This window comes from Bubalus kerabau, chromosome 2, assembly GCF_029407905.1.
Source record: "Bubalus kerabau isolate K-KA32 ecotype Philippines breed swamp buffalo chromosome 2, PCC_UOA_SB_1v2, whole genome shotgun sequence".
In the NCBI taxonomy this organism is placed as follows: domain Eukaryota; kingdom Metazoa; phylum Chordata; class Mammalia; order Artiodactyla; family Bovidae; genus Bubalus; species Bubalus kerabau.
Window position 1 is genome coordinate 157227394 of NC_073625.1, and position 21123 is coordinate 157248516.

Sequence of the window (21123 nt, forward strand, 5' to 3'; positions counted from 1 at the left end):
AAAAGCTTTCGAGTCAACTCAACGAGAAAATGTATAATGTATCATGCAATTATTTTTAGGAACTATCAGATAACCTTGTAAGTTATTTCCTCCAACTGTCTGATTTAAAAGTTATACATCTTTGCTCTCTACAAGATTCATTTTCATGACCATGAATATATCAGGAACAGACTGACCCCAACCTGAAGCCAGGTGACAGCTGCTTCAAAAAGTCTAATCTGCTTACTGACAAAACCAGAAAGGGAATAAATGAATGATTGCTATTGATTCCCATGAAGGCGCTACACAGACCCAGTAACTTCCCTGGATTAGTATAGACAGAAGCCAATTAGCTTTATTTCATATGTAAATAGCATCATAAAGAGGTACAGAAAATAATTCACTGGATTGCTTTCTCCTGAAGCACAAGGCACACATTTTGAAAGTCACTTCAAACACAGTTCTTGCTTATGGAGCTCTCTTTCTCTTCGGCAGGAATTTTTTAAATAAATTCAAACTCATCCAGCTGTGTATATTCAAGAAATACCAAAAAGTCACAAGGCATAGTAAGTTTCAGCTGTTCTCCTCTCTCTGTGTTATCAATAACACATAATGAGTTAGTTCATACATCATCACAGCTGTGCAGGCCAGCACTAACTTGGCTAATTTAACTATTCCAGTAGAGTTCAGTCAGGAGCTTGGTCTACTTTAGATAATCCACTCGGCAAGTCATACAGAAAAGAACAGCAAGTGCTCTTCATTATCACTAATAAGCAATTCTTCTTTCACACAGTTCCTGTGAAGTCTTCTAATGGTACTGTCCCTTGGACAGTTTTTTAAAAAACAGAAACAAACTTCTAAGAGCAATGAGCAATCAAAATCACTCAAAACTAATGAACTACAGCTATGACAACATTCTAAGCTTAACCCCCAAACTTCTTTTATCAATGTTTTAATTCTAAAGAGGAGAAAACACTATCTTCTGACAAAAATTAACCATGGACTCAGTGTTTGCAACTTTCTTCTTCATCCTTCCCTTTTCCAGGAAATTCAGAATTAGAAATAATCACTGGTCATATTTTTCAACTATAGGTTACCCAAAATAAGGTCCGCACAATGCCTCTTCCTTATGGGTGATAATAACTAGGAGACTATTCTGGCACACTTTAAAATGAATGTAATGTGAAAACTAATGGCGATCTCAGTTGCTAAAGGGAGATTTGCACATCCTCCACAACAGTATTCTGCACAGTTAGTGAGACCCTTTAAAAACCGCTTAGTCCTGCCATTTAGTTATCATTTTCTACTAAGGATGAGTGCCTAAACTGTCAGAGACTATGTTTTCTTAATGGAAAACACAACATTCGATGTTGTTTTCTTAACTGTGTATTTGGATTTGGAAATTCTCCAAAGCTCATCCTGTGTGCAAAAGAAGCCTCAGCAACTAAATATGGGGAGTTCATACATACAACTAGTTTTCAGTTGATGTTACAAAAGCAGTGAGAAAGCAAAGTGGAATAATACAATTTGGAGTGAAGGCAAAATTGGAAAAGAATAGTTAAAATAATTTCATTATAATGAACCATATAAACTTTTATTATTGAAATCCCGTTTTCATATGTGTTTTTAGTAGCTAAGCATCCTGACTAATAGTTGGAAGGTACCTGTGAACTTATCTAAGCTCAACTTTCCTTCCATTCACTCTTAAGAATAAAATGAACACTGCACATCTCATTTGAGTTAAGTCAGATGTTAAATCCATTTGCAAAAACCCAAGAATTTCATCTACACAGTTTGAAACTATGAACTCTTATCTTTGCTAGAGACGCAGAACTGTGAACTTTCCCCAAGTTCCACACAATGAACTATTATGGGTATAGTATATAATAATGATTTACCAAGTCATATAAACTGCTGAAAACAACTGGGATAAACAACTGCCATTCATTATTCCTAAATCCAGAGACTGCCAGGTTCGACCTGGGCATATACACAGCTGAACACACACTTCCTGGTTATGTGCAATCTGCACAGATAGACCAGCTTTACAGGCCTGACCACAGAGATTAATAGCTTTAGCCAAATAATGTGGTAACCATGTGAACCTGGGCTGCTCCAGCTTGTTTGTGAATCTCTCAGCAAGGCTCAACATGCCGTTATCTGCATCTTGTTGCCAGGAAACACAACATCGCTTTGGAATACAAGGAAAACCAGGTTGCAGTGACCACAGGTCAACTTCCCAAAAACCCATTTTTGACACTTAGCTATCTACAATCTTAACAACATTTCTTACTGTAGTCCACGGCGAACTTCACTTTACTAGTAATTAACAATACTTTTGGCTATTTTTATCAGGGCAGGACCACTTACCACCAGTAACAATACAGTGCCAGCAATAGTAACCATAATGACAATTCTCTCAAACTTTTCCTCTGAAGTGTCAAATAAATATTTACTTCCTTTAAACTGGGTTGGAAATCAAGCACTCATTGTAACCACTTTATAACTGATCCAACAATGAACGCATATGGGCTTTCCTCTATGTCTATTTTTCAGTAAAGAAAGTTTACCAAAGGATAAAATGCTCAATACGCTGCTGTCCTAAGAGTTCCTGGATTTTCTGGGATCAAAATACCTGTCTTGTCTTGCTCATGGTAAGATAACATAATGTGTTGGACAATAATCCTGCTAGTTTCTTCCCAACCAATCCAAACAGACAAACTTAATGTACCAAGATGCTCAAGTACTCAGCAGACTGGAAATCTGCTTCAGAAGAGTGAAGTGGGAGGCCACTGTTATGCAGTTTTGCAATCTGGAGATGGAAGGATTAGAGTGGCTTTGAGAGTATATAAAATTAATTACCCTTGACATACCAATTAGAATTGTTAGCTCATAAGGCAACAGAGATTTTGGACAATACCTTATTAAAAATATTTTTAAGGCAAAATGGAAAACATTTTTCTCTCTTTCAATGCTGGCTTAAAAAAATAAGTCAAAAGTAGTTAGCTTTATTACAGGATCTAAGAATTCTGCTACCCAAGCAGGACGGGATCTTGAGTGCATTATATTATCAAGAGAATACATTTATGATCAGGAAAACTGTATTCTTGACATAAGCTTTACTTTTATCCCAAGGTCTTCTACATAATAATGCCTCTAAACTTGGACTTTATATTGCTTCTCATCTTGCTCCACAGGTAGCTTTTGAAACACAAGATGCAAAATTCCAGTCTGATGATAATTAAATTGCTAAAAAGACAGATGGGTCTGTGTACTGAAATATTCAAAGAAAACCACTTACCTAAGACTAAATGGGAGCAAGAGAAGTTAAACAAAGGCCAGGTTACGGTGATGCCAACAATGCTCTGGCACTGTTAGAACACGGAAGGTTAACATCAAAACCAATAGAACTGGACAACATGGAAATGGTTCACTACCACCATTTGCCTTCAGACTCTCCAGACACTTGGGTTGTATAACTTATCAGTGAACAAAACTGACTCTCCACAAAGTTCTTCTGAACTTTTGAGTTAGGCTAGTCCACCTGTTGTAAGTCCCTTTATACTATAGGAGAAACAAAAGATCAGTGCTTATTATACAACCATTTTTGCACTAGCAACTTTATATGTAGCAACTATTATTTCTCTATTTCCAAGTTCATTAAAGAACGCAGGTGTGGAAATTTCAGTTCCCCTATCAGTGAATAATGAATGCTTGGATATCCATACTAAAAGAACCAATGTATTTATTGAGTTGGCCAGAAAGGTCTCTCGGGTTTTTCTATACAATCTTTTTTCCAAATGAACTTCCTGGTCAACCCAATATAGGTCTTGCCTACAAAAACATGAGGATAACTGCTTTTATGTAAATGACAAATAAATATGTCCATTAGCATAGATTTTCCCTTCACTCACTGTTAAAAGACTCTTTCAGGTTTAAAAAAAACTGGGTTGTGGAACAATTTATCTGTAAGATAAATAGAATAATAAAATTAATGATAAAAAGCTTTAAGGAAACTAAAAAGAAACTTAACATGTTTGGGCATAATTCAGAAGTTTGGGAAGGTCTCAGAGTCATTCACAGAAAAATTTTCTGAACTATTCAAAATGAAAAGAGGGTCATGAAAATCTCCAACCACCACTACGTTCTTTTAAAAATATAGCAACTTCGCAGTATGCAAAACTTTAAAATTAGATAAATTAAGCATTCATAATTTATAAGATTCACCATAGATTTTCTTTCAAAAGCAAGCTCTCCTGTGTGATTAAAACAGTATTTGATTCACAATATTCAATGTATATGCAACTTCTCAGTCACACACATATTGCGCAGAGTGACATCTGAATTGTTCAAATCATAAAACCTTCATTGTCTGGTTAGATAAATAGCCTGCATTCAACTGCCATGAAAAATCAGGATAGCACACAGCCAAAAGAACAAAAGTAGAAAAAGAGGATAAAACCTGTTAGGTTACTACTGAAACAAACCACCCTACTAAGCCTTTAGCCTTTTTACCTTCTCTCTAGGATTTAACAATAGCTTTAGAGTAGTTATGAATACATACCCATACTTCATTCTCATTCTATCATTTTCTGGGTTACAGTAAAATCTTTCCAAGTGCTCCTGGGAGTCATTGGATACACTCTGCCACTTTTGCGTAGTTGTCCTCTTGATCTGCCAGTGATATGGCAAGATCGTGTGGTGCTTCAAACAATCCCTGCCATAAATACAAGTGCCTTGCAAAAAGTCCATGCAAATTTCAATTCCGTTCTCTTGGTGAGTGTGGTACTGTAGCTGGTTCACCAGCTCAAACACAAGGTCAAGGGAGGCCTCCTCACTTTTGTCCTGAAAGAGCTCAGTACTCAACTTGTCACTGGTGTCCAAAATGTACTGGATTGTAAAACTGTTATCTTGGAAAACCCCTGGAACATAATCCATGACTTTGTCTATGCAGTCAGGACTAGCAGGAACATCACTTGAAACTGGGTGCAAAAGGTCAGTCTGGAAGTGCCCTGCTGTAGAATCTGCCACTGTCCCACTGATGGTTTCTGGTGGAAAGCTATGATCCTGGATTGGAACCACCTGCTCCGGAGCATCAGTGGGAGGATGGGCTTCTGGCATCTGGGCCCCAACATCTGTCCCACTGGGAATCAGGACAGACATACTGTTTTCAGTAGGTGGACACGATGTATTGATTTCCAAGGGTTTCTTCACCATAGGTTCATGTAAGCTGCTCTCTTCTGCACTCTGGTTTCTAGATCTAAAAACCCCATCAAGTGAGCCAGATTCTAACAAAGTGTTTAATATTGGCCTCAAAGACCTCAAGGTTCCGGTTCCCAACCTCTTCTGATCTTTTTTCTTAAAACAAGTCTTCAATGGAGTGATCTTCTCAGAGAGTCTCACTGGGCATGAAAATTCATCAGGAGAAGGAGGCTGCACTACACAGTCTGGCTCAGGTTCGGTGGTTTCCACTTCCATGATGTAGATTAGCTCCAACTGCTCCTCAGTCTAAAAATCCTACCAGGAAAGGAAAGAAGATCAATTACAAGCTGACAACAACAGAATCCTTTTCATTCATCAATACGTTTTGTTTTATTCTCTAAGTTCCTGAAATGCTTCCTCCTATACTATTTTTGATCTTTACAGGTCACTTTTTAATTTTGTTGAGAATCAAGGCTCCAAAGGAGCTAAGGTTATTCAAAAGCCCACAAACAGGTAAAGATGAAAGAGAGAGAGCATCTTCCACTAGGCTCCTGACATTTATTTGTGGACTTAATATATAATGATTTGTAATTCTGCTGGGATATGAATTTTTACAGTTTAAGTCTAGGATGGAGTGTAGAGAGGGGTAGAAATATGTGCATCTATGGCAGTGAGGAAACCACATCTCTATTGCTTTGTGGTTCTCTTCACAGCTGTTTATGTATCTCCTGTCTCATGAGGTGACAAAAACTGTAAAAAAAAAAAAAAAAATTGTCAAATGCAGGAAAAACTGCAAATTAACTGTGAGTGAATTTGCGGTATGAGGCTATATGCAGGAAGCAGGCTCTCAACCGAAATATTATATGGGAGAAAACCAGGAACCTGTTGAAGCACGTCTAGATGCAGAAAGTTCCAATACATTCCCCAAGGATGTTAAGGGTCTACTTTTGCAATCCCCAAAACACTACCACTACTAGCGGAAGAATACCAGGATTTATTTAGCAACAGAAGCTATATCAGCAACAACCACTGCACACTGTTTTAGAAACCAAAAACTACTTCCTAATACAGAAAAGGGCCTCCCTGTCTTCAGAAAAGCTACATATGTGAACTAAAAAAAAAAAAAAAAAAAAAAATGAAGGCACAGAAAAATAACACAAGAAAACAAAACACACTAAATTTCAGATTCCGAATGAACTACTCAGGGACTTAAATAGTGCTTTCTTTGAAGAATCAGACCCATTGAAAAAAACTAGAACTTAAAAAGCAAAGAAAACTTTGTAAAATGATGAATGGTGTCTCCTCCACAATCTAGCATTCATTAACTAATTCTGAAAATATTTACTGAGCATTATGCCAGGTGGAAAAGGGGTGGTGATGAGCAATTAATCCTCTTCTCCCTTATCCAATAGACTGAAAGAAATCTTTGATGCAAGGGCTCATGACTTCACCAAGTATGCATCCAGGGTACAGTGCCTAGCACAATGCACACAGTGGGTGCTCCATAATATTTTCTAGCTTAATTATTGAAGAAAAAGCACCAATTAAATGGCAAGTTCCATGAGCCTTTATGAGTCAAGAAAAGCAACAAAATGAAAAAAATTGAGTCCCCAGAAAAAAGAATAAAAGATATAACTGGAGGGATTTATAAGTCTACATGTGTAACAAGTGCATAATAAATCAAACTCAGAAAAATTAAAAACAGTATATAACAAGGCGTTAATGTACAGGGCAAGTACAAAAGAAAAGGTAGAAAAAGGAGAGTTCAGTGTGAGCTGGCATTGTTAGGGAAAGCTTCACGAAAAAGGAGGGACTTGACATAAGACATAAATCAACTGGAAAGCAGCCAAGCCAGGCGTTATTATTCATCATTTGGTGCTCTTGCCTTAAGGCACAATTGGCACAGATTGTGGTATTCCCTCTCCACACCAAACTGGCCTGTGCCTTCCCCCACGCACGCACGCACACACGCGCACACACACACACACACACACACACAATAACCACTCCTATCACACCCAATCAAGGCAAAACAGACACGAAACTCAGTTCATTTATACGAGGGCACACACACGCCACAACTTTTCCTATTTTTGCCCTCTGTCAAACTCAGAAATAAAACCGAGAAAGAGGCAGAGAACTGGAGGAGTGGCTGGAGTGAGGAAGTCACTAGAACCTAGTTCCTCAATTAGTTTGCATAACAGAAAAAAAAAAAAAAAAAAAGATTGGAAGGACACTTCCTCCAGTCCCTCTGCCAACGACCTACAGCTTCACCATTCACCTCACGATGCCCCCGGGTGATGGCCCAGTTCTCAGGCACTCTGCACCCCACCACCGTCGGGGAAACCGCCCCGCTCCTGACTCAGGACTCCGTCTGGGCTCGGATCTCGGCCGGGGGTCCGAGGGACGCCTCCTGCCGGCCGCGGCGGCTTGCGCAGCTCGGCGCCCGGGACCGCACGAACTCTGCCCGGCGCAGCCGATTCGCGGCCAGATCTCTGGTGTTCCCGAGGATCCCACCCTTCCCTGCTCCTATACCCCCGGGCCAGCCTCCTCCCACCCCCCAGCGACCCCCCGCCCCGGCTGCCCTCCCCCTTCCAGAAGCCACTCGCGGCGCCTCAATTTCTTTCTTTCCTTGACCGACCTTCCCGAGAAGACTGTCCTGCGAGGCTCGGAGGACCGACCTGAGCAGAGCGGAGGAAACGCCAAGGGCGTTTCTCGGGCTGGCGGGGAGGAAGGCGAGGACTTTAAAGTTAATCTGAAAACAGCTTGCAAACTTCTGGGCTGCAGCCGTAACGCGGGTCTGCCGGAAGGCTCCCCTCAGCAGCCGTGCTCTCCCCCGCGATGTGTGCCTCAGAACGCCAGGGGTCTGCCCGGCAGGAGCGACCGCATAGACGCGCCCCCGAGCCTCCCTTACACAGTGGAAATGGGGAGCCGCCGGCGCCCTCGACTAAACCCAGTGTCTTACTCCAATTTATACACCTGCTAGAGACCCGAAGTGACTAAAAGTGTAAATCAATGCCATCCTGATATTGACTGGATCCAAGTGAATTCGGTACAAAAAGGTAGTCTAAACACCAATCACCCCAGATCTGTGAAAGCAGGCAGCAAGGCCGGCACCCCCTTCCGCGACCACCATCCCAGCGAGGGTCCCTCACCGGCCCCTCAGAACCGAGTCCTTTACCTGAAACGGGCTGTCTGAGAGAACGGACCACAGGAGCTGAGCCGGGCGACGCCGGTTCGCAGGCAGGGTTCGCGCCAGGGGGTGGGCGCCGAGGGTGGGCTCCGGCGTCTAGGGGTCATAGGCTGGAGAAGCGGCGAGCGGCACTCGGGCCATTCTGCCGCGGGGAGCGCAGAAAGCCGCGACTGCACTCCCGAACCAGCTCGCTCGCCTGTCACCTCGAGCTCTGCTTTAAAGTGGCTTCCGGTCGCCTCCTCTCAGCAGCCCTGTCGCGGAGGCGGAGCCTGAGCAGCAGGGGGGTGGGGTGGGGTGAGGGGACTGGGAGCTCAGTGGGTGCCGGGAAGGCGGCCCGCCCCACGTGCGCGTGCGCGCTCACTCGCGAGGAGGCGCGCGAGAGGTGTGCGTGCGGGGCCGCGTGCTCCCTGAAGGGGGCGTGTCCTTTCGCCGCCTGCTCTGTCCTGGAGGGTCCGCGTCTACACGCGTCTAAGGTCGAGCAGCTGTGAGGAGGGGAGGTGCGCGCCGCGTGGGTGGGGCGAGCTCCACCTGCCTGCGGACAGATGGAGGGTCACTTTGTTCGGAGGAAACCCGAGGGAGGATGTGAAACAGAACAACCCGTTTTTGTGCGGTTGGCTTTGTTTATTTGCCTCCTCACCAGAGGCCTCCTGCCGCTGAAGCCGCCGACCCCGAGAGGAGGTGATCGGCTGCTATGGCTGCTGCGGCCAGACGGGGTCGCCCGCCTCGTTCCGGACGGGCGGGCCCGCACCGCACCGGGGCCAGCGCTTGCCCGACCTGGTTGCAGGCATTTCCTGTTTCACGGGAAACATTCGCAGCATTGCCGAAGGGAAACTTACTTTTGGGGTGTTGTTTGTGTTTTAAAGGATACAAACACCATGATGACTTGTATTTTCATTCAACAAATATTTTTTCGAGTGCGGATTGCATGCTGAGGGCGAAGTGGAGGTTTAGACTACAGTCCTGATCAGCCCAGACACCTTCCCTGTCCTCATGGAACTTTCGTAGCACCATGTACTCGCCTTTCAAATATTTGCCGTATATCCCGAATTTGCCATATTTTCTGGATTGTAAAACATCCTGGATGGTGAATCAACCTATTGAATATTTCTTTAGCGGTGGAGGAAGAAGCACTATTCATATAATCACTATATATGGAAAAAGTTGGGCTTCCCTTGTGGCTCAGCTGGTAAAGAATCCGCCTACAATGCGGGAGACCTGGGTTCGATCCCTGGGTTGGGAAGATCCCCTGGCGAAGGGAAAGGCTACCCACTCCAGTATTCTGGCCTGGAGAATTCCATGGACTGTATAGTCCATGGGGTCGCAAAGAGTTCGACACGACTGAACGACTTTCACTTCACTATGGAGAAAGTAGGCCCTGGTCAAAATCAAGGGAAATTAATCATGACTGTATCCCCATCAGGTGGTAGAAAAAGAACACAGCTCCCAAAGAGTTGCTCTCCTGTGACCTGAAATCTAAAGTGACTTAATTCCATAGCTTGGAGCCATTATGGGCTGAAAAAGTCAGTATTAATATAACATTATCAAGTTTGTTAAAAAATAAGAAGGGATAATAATAAATACTACGATTCCAAGCCTTACTTAAATTGTTATAAACCAAACTGAGTGACACACCAGCAAAGAAGAGTTTAAGGGTAGTATCTCCCCTAGCACCCTGGGTTTCCTAGGTGGCTCAGTGGCAAAGAACCTGCCTGCCAATATAGGAGACACGAGTTCAATCCCTGGGTAAAGAAGATCTCCTGGAGAAGGAAATGGCAACCCACTCCAGTATTCTTGCCTGGGAAGTCCCATGGGCAGAGGAGCCTGGCAGGCTATAGTCCATGGGGTCATAAAGAGTCAGACACGACACAGTGACAACAATATGCTCTCCCAGGGTCTTGAAGGTGCGAATGTTACGGACAGAATTCAGAAACTACTAAGTAAAAGACAAGAATTTCCAAGCTTTAAAGATTGACTGAGGGACTTCCCAGTTGGTCCAGGGGTTTAAAATCTGCCTGCCAATGCAGGGGACGGAGAAGGAAATGGCAACCCACTCCAGTATTCTTGCCTGCAGAATCCCAGGGACAGAGGAGCCTGGTGGGCTGCCATCTATGGGGTAGCACAGAGTTGGGCACGACTGAAGCGACTTAGCAGCAGCAGCAGCAATACAGGGGACACAGATTAGATCCCTGGTGTGGAAAGATCCCACATGCAAGGGGGCAACTAAGCCTGTGTGCCACATCTACTGAACCTGGGCTCCCGAGCCCCTGAGCTGCAACTAGGAGACTGCAAGCCACAGATACTGAAGCCTGAACAGCTAGAGCTCCTGTGCTCCACATGAAATGTCACCTCAGTGAGAAGCCTGCACACCACAATGAAGAGTAGCCCCCTTTCACTGCAACTCGACAAAGCCTGTGTGCAGCAATAAAGATTCAGAGCAGCCAAAAAGGAATAAAACTTTTTAAATTGTATTGAGACAAATCTTGATCTGTGCCTACTCATATGTGGAGTTTCCTAGAATCAAGTATCTGAGTTTAAATCTGCCAGTTTACTGTTTGCTTTCTGTTTGTCTCATCTGTTCTGTGTTTTTTCCTTTCATGCCTTTTGGAGTATTTTAAATTCTATTCTCTCTCAACAATTAGGTTACTTGTTATACATTCTTTATTCTTTTAGTAGTGTTTCAGTTATTTATTGCTGTGAACAAATGACCCCAAAACTTATGACTTAAAACAACAACTCTTATTTACTTATGATTCTGGAGTCTCTGGCTAAAGAATTCATTCAGGGCATAGTGCAGATGGCTCATCTCTGCTCCGCCATATCCGGAGTCTCAGTTGGGGTGGCTCAGATGGCTGGGGCCTGGTTCAGGGAGGGTCATGTGTCTGTTCTGGCTCTTGGCTGACTTCCCTGGTTTTTTCCTACAAGAATTCTTCATGTGACTAACTTGGGCTTCCCCACAACATGGAAACTTCTCGGATTTCCAAGAGGGAACATTTCAAGGGGACAAGTCTCAATGCACAAGCCTTTGGTTGAATCATGCTTAGTAATGTACTATCAGCCAAAGCAAATCACACAGCCAAGCTCAGAGTCTACATGGGAGGGGACAGCTGGAGGCTGGGAATATTGGGAGATACTTAGAATAAAAGCTAAGTCACTTTAGTCGTGTCCAACTCTGTGTGACCCCAGAGACGGCAGCCCATCAGGCTCCCCCATACCTGGGATTCTCCAGACAAGAACACTGGAGTGGGTTGCCATTTTCTTCTCCAATGCACGAAAGTGAAGAGTGAAAGGGATGTCGCTCAGTCATGTCCGACTCTTTGCAACCCCATGGACTGCAGCCCACCAGGCTCCTCCATTCATGGGACTTTCCAGGCAAGAGTACTGGAGTGGGGTGCCATCGCCTTCTCCGTAGAATAAAAGCAGATCACCTTAATCCAATCAAGGATTAATAATCAAAAGTTATTCCCAGGGTGTAGCCCTTTGGAATTCCATCTTGTTTTTTACCCACCACTCCCCACTTACTCCCCTTGAGGCAACAGAGAACTCTAACTAGTTCTCAACCTCTCCACTACTGTTTTCAGTGTCAATTGGCTCAAAGGGAAAAATTGCACCAAAATCTGGACTCACCACTCTTGGATCTAGGCTCCTTGTACTGCTAAAATTTTACTGCTCCGAAAATGTATCTCCTCCACAATGTCTGCCTCAGATGTGATCCCTGGAATATAATGCAGTAATGAGATCTTCCTGAAGAACAGAACCAGGAGCTGACAGATTAACTAACTGGCATGGATTCTTTGCTCTAGCCAGCAGGATTTGAGATGCTCTATGGGCGACTTCCCTTTCACTTTTCACTTTCCTGCATTGGAGAAGGAAATGTCAACCCACTGCAGTGTTCTTGCCTGGAGAATCCCAGGGACGGTGGAGCCTGGTGGGCTGCCGTCTATGGGGTCGCACAGAGTCGGACACGACTGAAGTGACTTAGCAGCAGCAGCAGCAGCATGGACCAGTGACCACTGTGTTTCTGTCTTCCCTTTTCTGAATAGGCATTTTAACAACATCATGTTCCTTATCAGTTCGGTTCAGTTCAGTCGCTCAGTCGTGTCCGACTCTTTGCGACCCCATGAACTGCAGCACGCCAGGCCTCCCTGTCCATCACCAACTCCTGGGGTTTGCCCAGACTCACGTCCATTGAGTCGGTGATGCCATCTAACCATCTCATCCTCTGTCATCCCCTTTTCCTCCTGCCTTCAATCTTTCCCAGCATCAGGGTCTTTTCAAATGAGTCAGCTCTTCGTATCAGGTGGCCAAACTATTGGAGTTTCAGCTTCAACATCAGTCCTTTCAATGAACACCGAGGACTGATTTCCTTTAGGATGGACTGGTTGGATCTCCTTGCAGTCCAAGGGACTCTCAAGAGTCTTCTCTAACACCACAGTTCAAAAGCATCAATTCTTTGGTGCTCAGCTTTCTTTATAGTCCAACTCTCACATCCATACATGACCACTGGAAAAACCACAGCCTTGACTAGACAGACCTTTGTTGGCAAAGTAATGTCTCTGCTTTTTAATATGCTGTCTAGGTTGGTCATAACTTTGCTTCCAAGGAGTAAGCGTCTTTTAATTTCATGGCTGCAATCACCATCTGCAGTGATTTTGGAGCCCCCAAAATAAAGTAAGCCACTCTTTTCACTGTTTCCCCATCTATTTGCCATAAAGTGATGGGACCAGATGCCATGATCTTAGTTTTCTGAATGTTGAGCTTTAAGCAAATTTTTCCACTCTCACCATTACTTAATTACTTATATCATTACATTGCAGATAACTTTTTAAAAAAACTGGTGCTAGTACGTGAAGATACACATTGCTACTGCAGAGTATCCCACATCGTTGGGATTTCTGAATCTTGGACTCTAAGCTCATTGCAGAAACCTTGGGATTTCTTTTTTCTCTTAGGGAGAGCTGGGTCATTCATGGCATCTTAAAGCTCCTACAGTAGTCCTAGAATGGCTACCACTGGACTCATTGTTATATCTGAAAAATAAACCCCCAATTTGGTTAAACTGTTTTCTGTTACATGTAGCTAAACATATTCTTGGCTAAAGCAGAAACTGCCACAAGTTATCTTCTAACTAAGTCTTCCTGCTTGCAGGCTCTACCAATTAGACAGCAGCATGACCTAGAATGTCAGAAACATAAGAACTGTCACAAAGCAATATTTCTACTCCTATAGCATTTCCTGCCAATTCCAGATATGCCAAATTATATACATGTTATATAGTACATATATTATATAACATTTTATGATACATGTTTATTAAAGAAAAAATAGAAAGCAGAGAGGAGACATAAGACTACCCATAGGTGAAACTTCCCAAGTCCCATTTTAACACTTTGCTATAGCTGTTGTTGTTTAGTCATTAAATCATATCTGACTCTTTCCAACCCCAGGGAGTGCAGCCCGCCAGGCTCCTCTGTCCATGGGATTTCCCAGGCAAGAGTATTGGAATTGGTTGCCATTTCCTTCTCCAGGGGATAGTCCCAACCCAGGGATCAAACCCTCATCTCCTGCATTGGCAGGCAAATACTTTACCACTGAGCTACCAGGGAAGCCCTGGTATAGCCCTGCTATAGTTATTCTGTCTTATTTTATTCAAAGGTTTTTTATTATAATGTTACAGTATATTCATATTTTACCTAACATTATATTATAAGCAGTTTTCTATGTGGAAACAAATAGCTGTTTAACATTCCGAGTAACTAAGTTTTACTTAACTGGTTTCCTGTCACTCAACTTAAAAAACTTTTTAACTTTTCACTTAAAAAAAATCATTTATTCACTGAGTACTACATTCAAGTCACTAGATTAAATATTAGAAGTACGTGTACATGAAGAAGTGCCTATTTGAATGCTCTTCAAAACTACAAGACACAAACATACATGCAACATATTTGGCAGATGCATGTGCATACTTTCTATATGTGGCCCTAAGTCATTTGTTTTTAAATATGCTTATAGGATTGACATATTCCAGTTTCTTTTCAATGTACTCCTTTTTCCCTGGAGGAGGAAATGGCAACCCATTCTATTATTCTTCCCTGGAGAATTCCATGAACAGAGGAGCCTGGCAGGCTACAGCCCATGGGGTCACAAAGAGTCAGACACGACTAAGCAAGCACACACATACTCCTTTTATTGCTAATTCCCATGATTCTTTTCTGCTGGATTTACTTTAGCATGACTGATCAGTTCAGTATAGTACTTCCGAAGAACAATTTATTCATGTAAAAGCTGAGATTACTCGAAACTTCAAGTGACTGAAGATCTCCTGTTTTCATTTTTATTAACAGAATGCGTGCTGTAAAGTATTAATATCTCTTTCTTGCTTTCTGTTTTCACAGTTATTAGTAATAGTTAATTCCCCAACAACCTTCTGGTGGAAAGACAATCATTTCTGGTTACCAGTCCAAGAAGGAAACAGTGACTAGCATGACTCAGAAAGCACAACGAAGACCTGAGATTTGAAAACGGAGGGCTTGGCTCTCAGCGACTTTGTTCTGAGAACAGCCAATTTGCATAAATGGCAGGTTGACAATTCCTTATCTTTGAGTGCTAAGTCCAAGCTGTAATTTTTTCTGGCTGTGTATATAAGGACAGCTTATTGTCTAACTCAAAGTGCATGTATGTGATATATTCAAAGTGAGAGAAAAGTCATACTATTTTTATGCAACTGAATTACTGATGTTTTAAAACATGAAACCTATTGGTGAAAACCCTATCTTGATGTTGTTACTAATGGGCCACTCTTGGAATTTATCTGAAGGAAGATTTCCTATTTTCCTGAGAGGCAGTTCTCTACTCTTGGATCCTAGAGTAAGAAAAGATTCTGGCTGAAATTTATTTACCTCAAGTGGATCTTAAATATAGTGTTGGTGGGAGAAGATTGGAAAATGCTACTAGACAATATGTCACAGCAACTAAAAGTAGAGAATTTCATCAGCAGGAATGAAGGGTGAATTAATGTAAAGCTCAGAGGTAGGATGGCTTAGAGCTTGACATGAACGTGTTTTGATAAATGTAAATTTAAGATTCATATTTTCAAAAAGTGATAGAATGTTCACTTTGCAGACCATTTCCAAGTTTTAAAAATATTTCTCATTTATAATCTCCTTTCTTGAAACTCACATCTTTTCTCCACCTCTGATGAGGCAACAAGATACTTCTGTCTGGGAAAAGTGAAGGCTTACCGGAAAATGATACAGAGAAAATAGAATGAATTCTAAAATGCTTATGCCAGATCACAATCTATTGTGTTTATCCAAATTTTATTTGTAAAGTGCCTAATAATCTGTTGGCTTGTTCTTTTTTTAAAAACTAATTTTATTTATTTATGACTATGCTGGGTCTTTGTTGCTGCTCTCAGGCTTTTCTCTAGTTGTGGCAAGCAGGGGCTACTCCAGTTGAGGTGTGTGGGCTTCTCATTGCAGTGACTTCTGTTGCAGAGCACAGGCTCTAGGGCACGCAGGCTTCAACAGTTGCAGCACATGGGCTCAGTAGTTGTGATTCCCAGGCTCTAGAGCACAGGTTCAATGGTTGTGGTGCACAGGCTTAGTTGCTTATTGGACTGTTCTTATCTTCACAGAATCCATGACAGCCAGGTGTAATCTTTAATCCCCTTCATTTTAGACCTGTTGGTTAATTCATGCAGCACACAATCAAAGTGCTGTCTGATCTAACTGGTTTTCATCTGTATTAAATGATTCCTTCAGAGAAGTCCCACATTTTTACCAGGCCATTCATTCAGTTTATTCAATTCACTTCTATTGGGTGTGTACATACCAAGTACTAGTTATGCAATAATGACTAAGATAAGTCCTACTTTCTGTTGGTTGATTGTGAACTGACCACCCAGATCACCTGGAAAAGTCAGCTACAAATTGCCCAGCCCCACCCTAGACCTCTTGAAATCGAAATGTCAGAAGGCAGAGGATTCTGCACTTTCAAGATGTTCCAGACACTGCGGCTTTAAGAGTTCAGAGTTTTAAAACACTCTGGGGTTGGAGGAAGGGAGAATGTCGGGGGTGGAGGGGGGTGGATTTGGGGAGGTACATATGCTAGGAGGGAAGAGAGACTTGGCGGGTATGGCTAAAAAGGAAAACAAATAAATACATTATAGTGTGGTGGGTGCTTTAATAGAGTTATACATGCAAAGTGCTAAGAATATACAGTGAGGAAGAATTAAGCTGAACCACATATTGTCAGAGAATTACTAAGATTTCTAGAATTATTGTATCTAGTATTATTGATATTATTTCTTAGCATGTTAAGCAACTCAGTTGTTTATACTTGAAGTACACCTAAATTTAATAGGGAAAAGGTTTATATTTTTAAAAAAGTGAATTCCCAAGTAATTAAAGATTCCCAAGTAATCTTGAAAATTGTATACAGGTATCATCTGAGTTAAAAGCATTTCTCCAGCAGCAGCAGCAGCATCTGAATTAAAAGCATTTCTCTGTGTGAATTTATCCTAGTGATATAATTAGGGTGTATGTACAGGTTTGATAACAAAGTTATTGCCTGTAGTGAATAAATTGTGACCAAGTGTTCATTTTCACCAAGTTTCAGAATCAGTTCTCCATGGACAACCTCCCTGTTCCCACTTATATATTGTCATAAGACATTCTGGACTATAAATAGTTTCCATTTCTTTTCAGGCCCTGCAAAGCCCGTACTCTGTCTATATTAAACGTTTTCCAGTAACAAAAACAGAATTTAGGAATTTAATTCATCATTAGCCCTGGCCAGTCACACTGGGCAGGATCATGTACAGAACATAAATTTTCATGCTAATGTCCAAGTTCAGTGTGTTGATTTTGATAGACTGGATATGCTAGCCATTCACTGAAAAGACATGGCTCTAAAGTCCACCTGCCTTTCATCTCTGACTGCTCTAGGGATGTAGCACCTAGACCATAGGTTTTCAACTTGGCCTGAGAATCACTTCAGCTACTTATTATATATGTGTGTGTGCGTACACATATACCTATGTATATACATATCTGTTTATATATATAAAGAATATATATATATATATATATATATATATATATATATATTCTTTACATAAGACCAATCAAACCAGAATCTTTCAGCTGGGACTTGTGCATTGAACATAGACCATCTTAGCTTTTCCTCTCTAATTCACAGGAGAGCATTTAACATTCAGTTCAGTCCAATCGCTCAGTTGTGTCTGACTCTTTGAGACCCCATGGACTGCAGCACTCCAGGCTTCCCTGTCCATCACCAACTCCCAGAGCTTGCTCAAACTCATGTCCATCGAGTCAGTGATACCATCCAACCATCTCATCCTCGGTCATTCCCTTCTCTTTCTGCCTTCAATCTTTCCCGGCATCAGGGTCTTTTCAAATGAGTCAGTTCTTCACATCAGGTGGCCAAAGTATTGGGGTTTCAGCTTCAGCATCAGTCCTTCCAACGAATATTCAGGATTGATTTTCTGTAAGATTGACTGGTTTGATCTCCTTGCAGTCCAAGGGACTCTCAAGAATCTTCTCCAACACCACAGTTCAAAAGGGTCAATTCTTCAGTGCTCAGCTTTTTTTTATAATCCAACTCTCACATCCATACATGACTAATGGAAAAGCCATAGCTTTGACTAGGTGGACCTTTGTTAGTCAAGTAATGTCTCTGCTTTTTAACATGCTGTCTAGGTTGGTCATGACTTTCCTTCTAAGGAGCAAGTGTCTTTTAATTTCATGGCTACAGTCACCATCTACAGTGATTTTGGAGCCAAAAAAGATAAAGTCTCTCACTATTTTCCACTGTTTCCCCACCTATTTGCCATGAAGTGATGGGACCAGTTGTCATGATCTTAGTTTTTGAATGTTGAGTTTTAAGCAAACTTTTTCACTTTCTTCTTTCAGTTTCATCAAGAGGCTTTTTTGTTCTTTGCTTTCTGCCATAAGGGTGGTGTCATCTGCATATCTGAGGTTACTGATGTTTCTCCTGGCAAACTTGATTTCAGGTTGTGCTTCATCTAGCCTGGCATTTCACATGATGTACTCTGTATATAAGTTAAATAAGCAGGGTGACAATATATAGCCTTGTCATACTCCTTTCCCAATTTGGAACCAGTCTATTATTCCATGTCTGGTTCCAACTGTTGCTTCTTGACCTCCATACAGATTTCTCATGAGGCAGATAAGGTGATCTGGTATTCCCATCTCTAAGAATTTTCCACAATTTGTTGTGATCCACACAGTCAAAGACTTTGGCATAGCCAGTAAAGCAGATGTTTTTCTGGAACTCTCTTGCTTTTACTATGATCCAATGGATTCAACATTTAACATTAGCATGTACTCAATGACCTATTCCCTCATTCATTCAACACATTTACTGAATATTTGTGCTCTAAGCATTTCTAAGTGCTAGGGATACTAGAGAACAGAAAAAATGCTCAATTCCTATCAATATTCTAATGGGAGGAGACAGACAGATGGTATCAGGTAGTGATGAGTGCTATAAAAATAAGACATGGTAACAGTTTGGAAGCTCCCCTGGAAAAGGGAATGGCTACCCACTTCCAGTGTTATTGCCTGGAGAATTCCATAGATAGAGGAATCTGGCGGCCTATAGTTAGTTCATGGGGCCAAAAAGAGTCAGACGTGACTAGTGACTAACACTTTCACATATTTTTTTCAAGGGTAGACAAGCCACATAATGCATCAAACACGACACATTGAGAGTAATTATTTATAATTATGTTAAGAGAATGCAAATGAAACCAGGACTGTCCTGGATAAAGATATATTGTCACTCTGGGTAAGATGTTAAAAAACATAGTTTGAGTAAGTAATGAGGGCCTTTTAAAAAATGATATGCCATTCAGAAAGGCATTTGCTTCAAGAGAAACATCTAAGCAGAAGCCTGAGGAAGATACAGTCGCTAGCCATGAGGATATTAGGGGAAGAGCATTTCAGGTAGATGGAATAGCATCTGAGGTAGAGGCAAGCTTGACATGTTAGGGAAAAAACATCTATAAATCTAAGCTAATTTACAGTTCTTATTATCTAACTTTGTTAATGAAGACCCCATTTGGGGAAGCTGAGAAATTAATTTGAGTCTAAAGAAACAACTGACATTTGTATGGGTTCTATGGGTTTAGAGGAAGAAAAATAGCCAAGTCAAGTCAAGCATATTACAATATGAAAAACAAACAAATTTATTAAAAAAAAAAAATTGAGGGACTTCCCTAGTGGTCCAGTGGCTAAGACTCCACATTCCTAATGCAGGGGTCCTGGGGTTTGATTCCTGGTCAGGGAACTAGATACCACATGCCACAACTAAGGGTTCAAATGCCACAACTAAAGATCCTGTATGCCGCAACTAAGACCCAGTGCAGCAGCCAAATAAATAAATATTAAAAAAAAAAAAAATTGGCACAGGTGCATACAAGTTTCTAGCAATGTAAGCCAAAGTCTGGTTTTAAAACAAAAACCTATAGTATCAATTAGCGTTCCCATTATTTATTGACTTGTTGCCTACAAACTTTTAAAAAGCAGCTGTCTTTTATTTTCAAATGCAAAGCAGATGGAAATTTACCAGGAAATCTATATTAAACAAAAGAAAACATTTGCAACATTATTAACTGAATTCTTTTGACTCTATCACCTACCTGAGACTCTGACTTTTAGTTTTCACTTTCTAAAGACTTCACTTAATTGGAAATGAAGGCTCTGAATTGGTTATTTCTCCATCAGTGTGTTTACACTGAAATGAAGGAAACCTCTTGGTTTCAGAGTTATGTAAAGTCATCAAAAAACATCAAAATGTTTCTTTGGTTAAAAAGAATCTTCTACAGACGTGAAATCAATGTGACCGTAAGAGAAAAGGAAACCGAAACTGTTTATCAGGCTTCAAAGTTAAAAGCCAGGAAACTGTAACAGCATCAACAAAATCCTGTATGTGGACCCATTGGTAAAAAAATAAGTGGGCTAATTGCATATGTAAGTGACCTAGAAAAGGAGTGTTGATTGACAATTAATTTTATTCATTCTTCTATTTTGTTGAATGCCTGCCACAAATAGTTGCTGGGTGTGTAATGGTGAGCAGAACAGACATGATTCCTGCCTTCATATAGGATATGGAAGATGACAGATATTACTTGAATAATCACTCAAATCAATCTAAAATTACAAACTTTACTAAATGCTTTGAAGAACAGCAGGGTGTCATCACTGAGACCTACCTAGGCTGGGGGAGCCAGGGAAGGCTTCACTGATGAAGAAACATTTGACTGAGCTCTGAAGATTAAGGAAGCATTAACTAGCTCAGAGCGAGTTGAGTGGGAGAAATGAACAGAGGTCAGGAGATGGGAACTGCAAGTGCAAAGCCAAAATTGTGAAGGTGTGGCATGCGAAGACAGCAGGTATGTCTAGAAAGTAGAAAGTGAGGAGAGTAGCTAGAGATGTTGTGGGGATATAGACCTTCAGGCTTGATTAAGAATTCAGCAGAAAAATAGGCAGTCACTTCAGTGTTAAAATTATAAAAATGATGTGACCATAGTTTATTTTTAAAAGTCAGCTCTGGGGTCAGGAGAACTTCCACTTCCAGTAATAGATTAGGTAATTCAGGTTAGCCCTCTTACCCAGACAACCCACAAAGTTGGAAAAAAAATTTTGTTTTAATTATTCCAAGAGCTAACATAAAGAATTATGGTAATTAGACCTGAGAGAAGA

At 41.5% G+C, this 21123-nt stretch overlaps 1 protein-coding gene across 1 annotated transcript in view; it reads right to left on the minus strand.

Annotated features, from left to right (window-relative positions):
• The window catches only part of TIPARP (TCDD inducible poly(ADP-ribose) polymerase), a 28047-nt gene extending 19423 nt beyond the window's left edge, over window positions 1–8624 (minus strand). Inside the window, exons 1-2 of the mRNA XM_055569251.1 lie at window positions 8363–8624; window positions 4544–5496 (exon numbers count right to left, since the gene is read on the minus strand). Of these exons, the coding sequence (XP_055425226.1) occupies window positions 4544–5457 (914 nt within the window). The 5' untranslated portion in view covers window positions 5458–5496; window positions 8363–8624. The remainder of the gene's footprint in view (window positions 1–4543; window positions 5497–8362) is intronic.
• Window positions 8625–21123: the final 12499 nt, after the last annotated feature.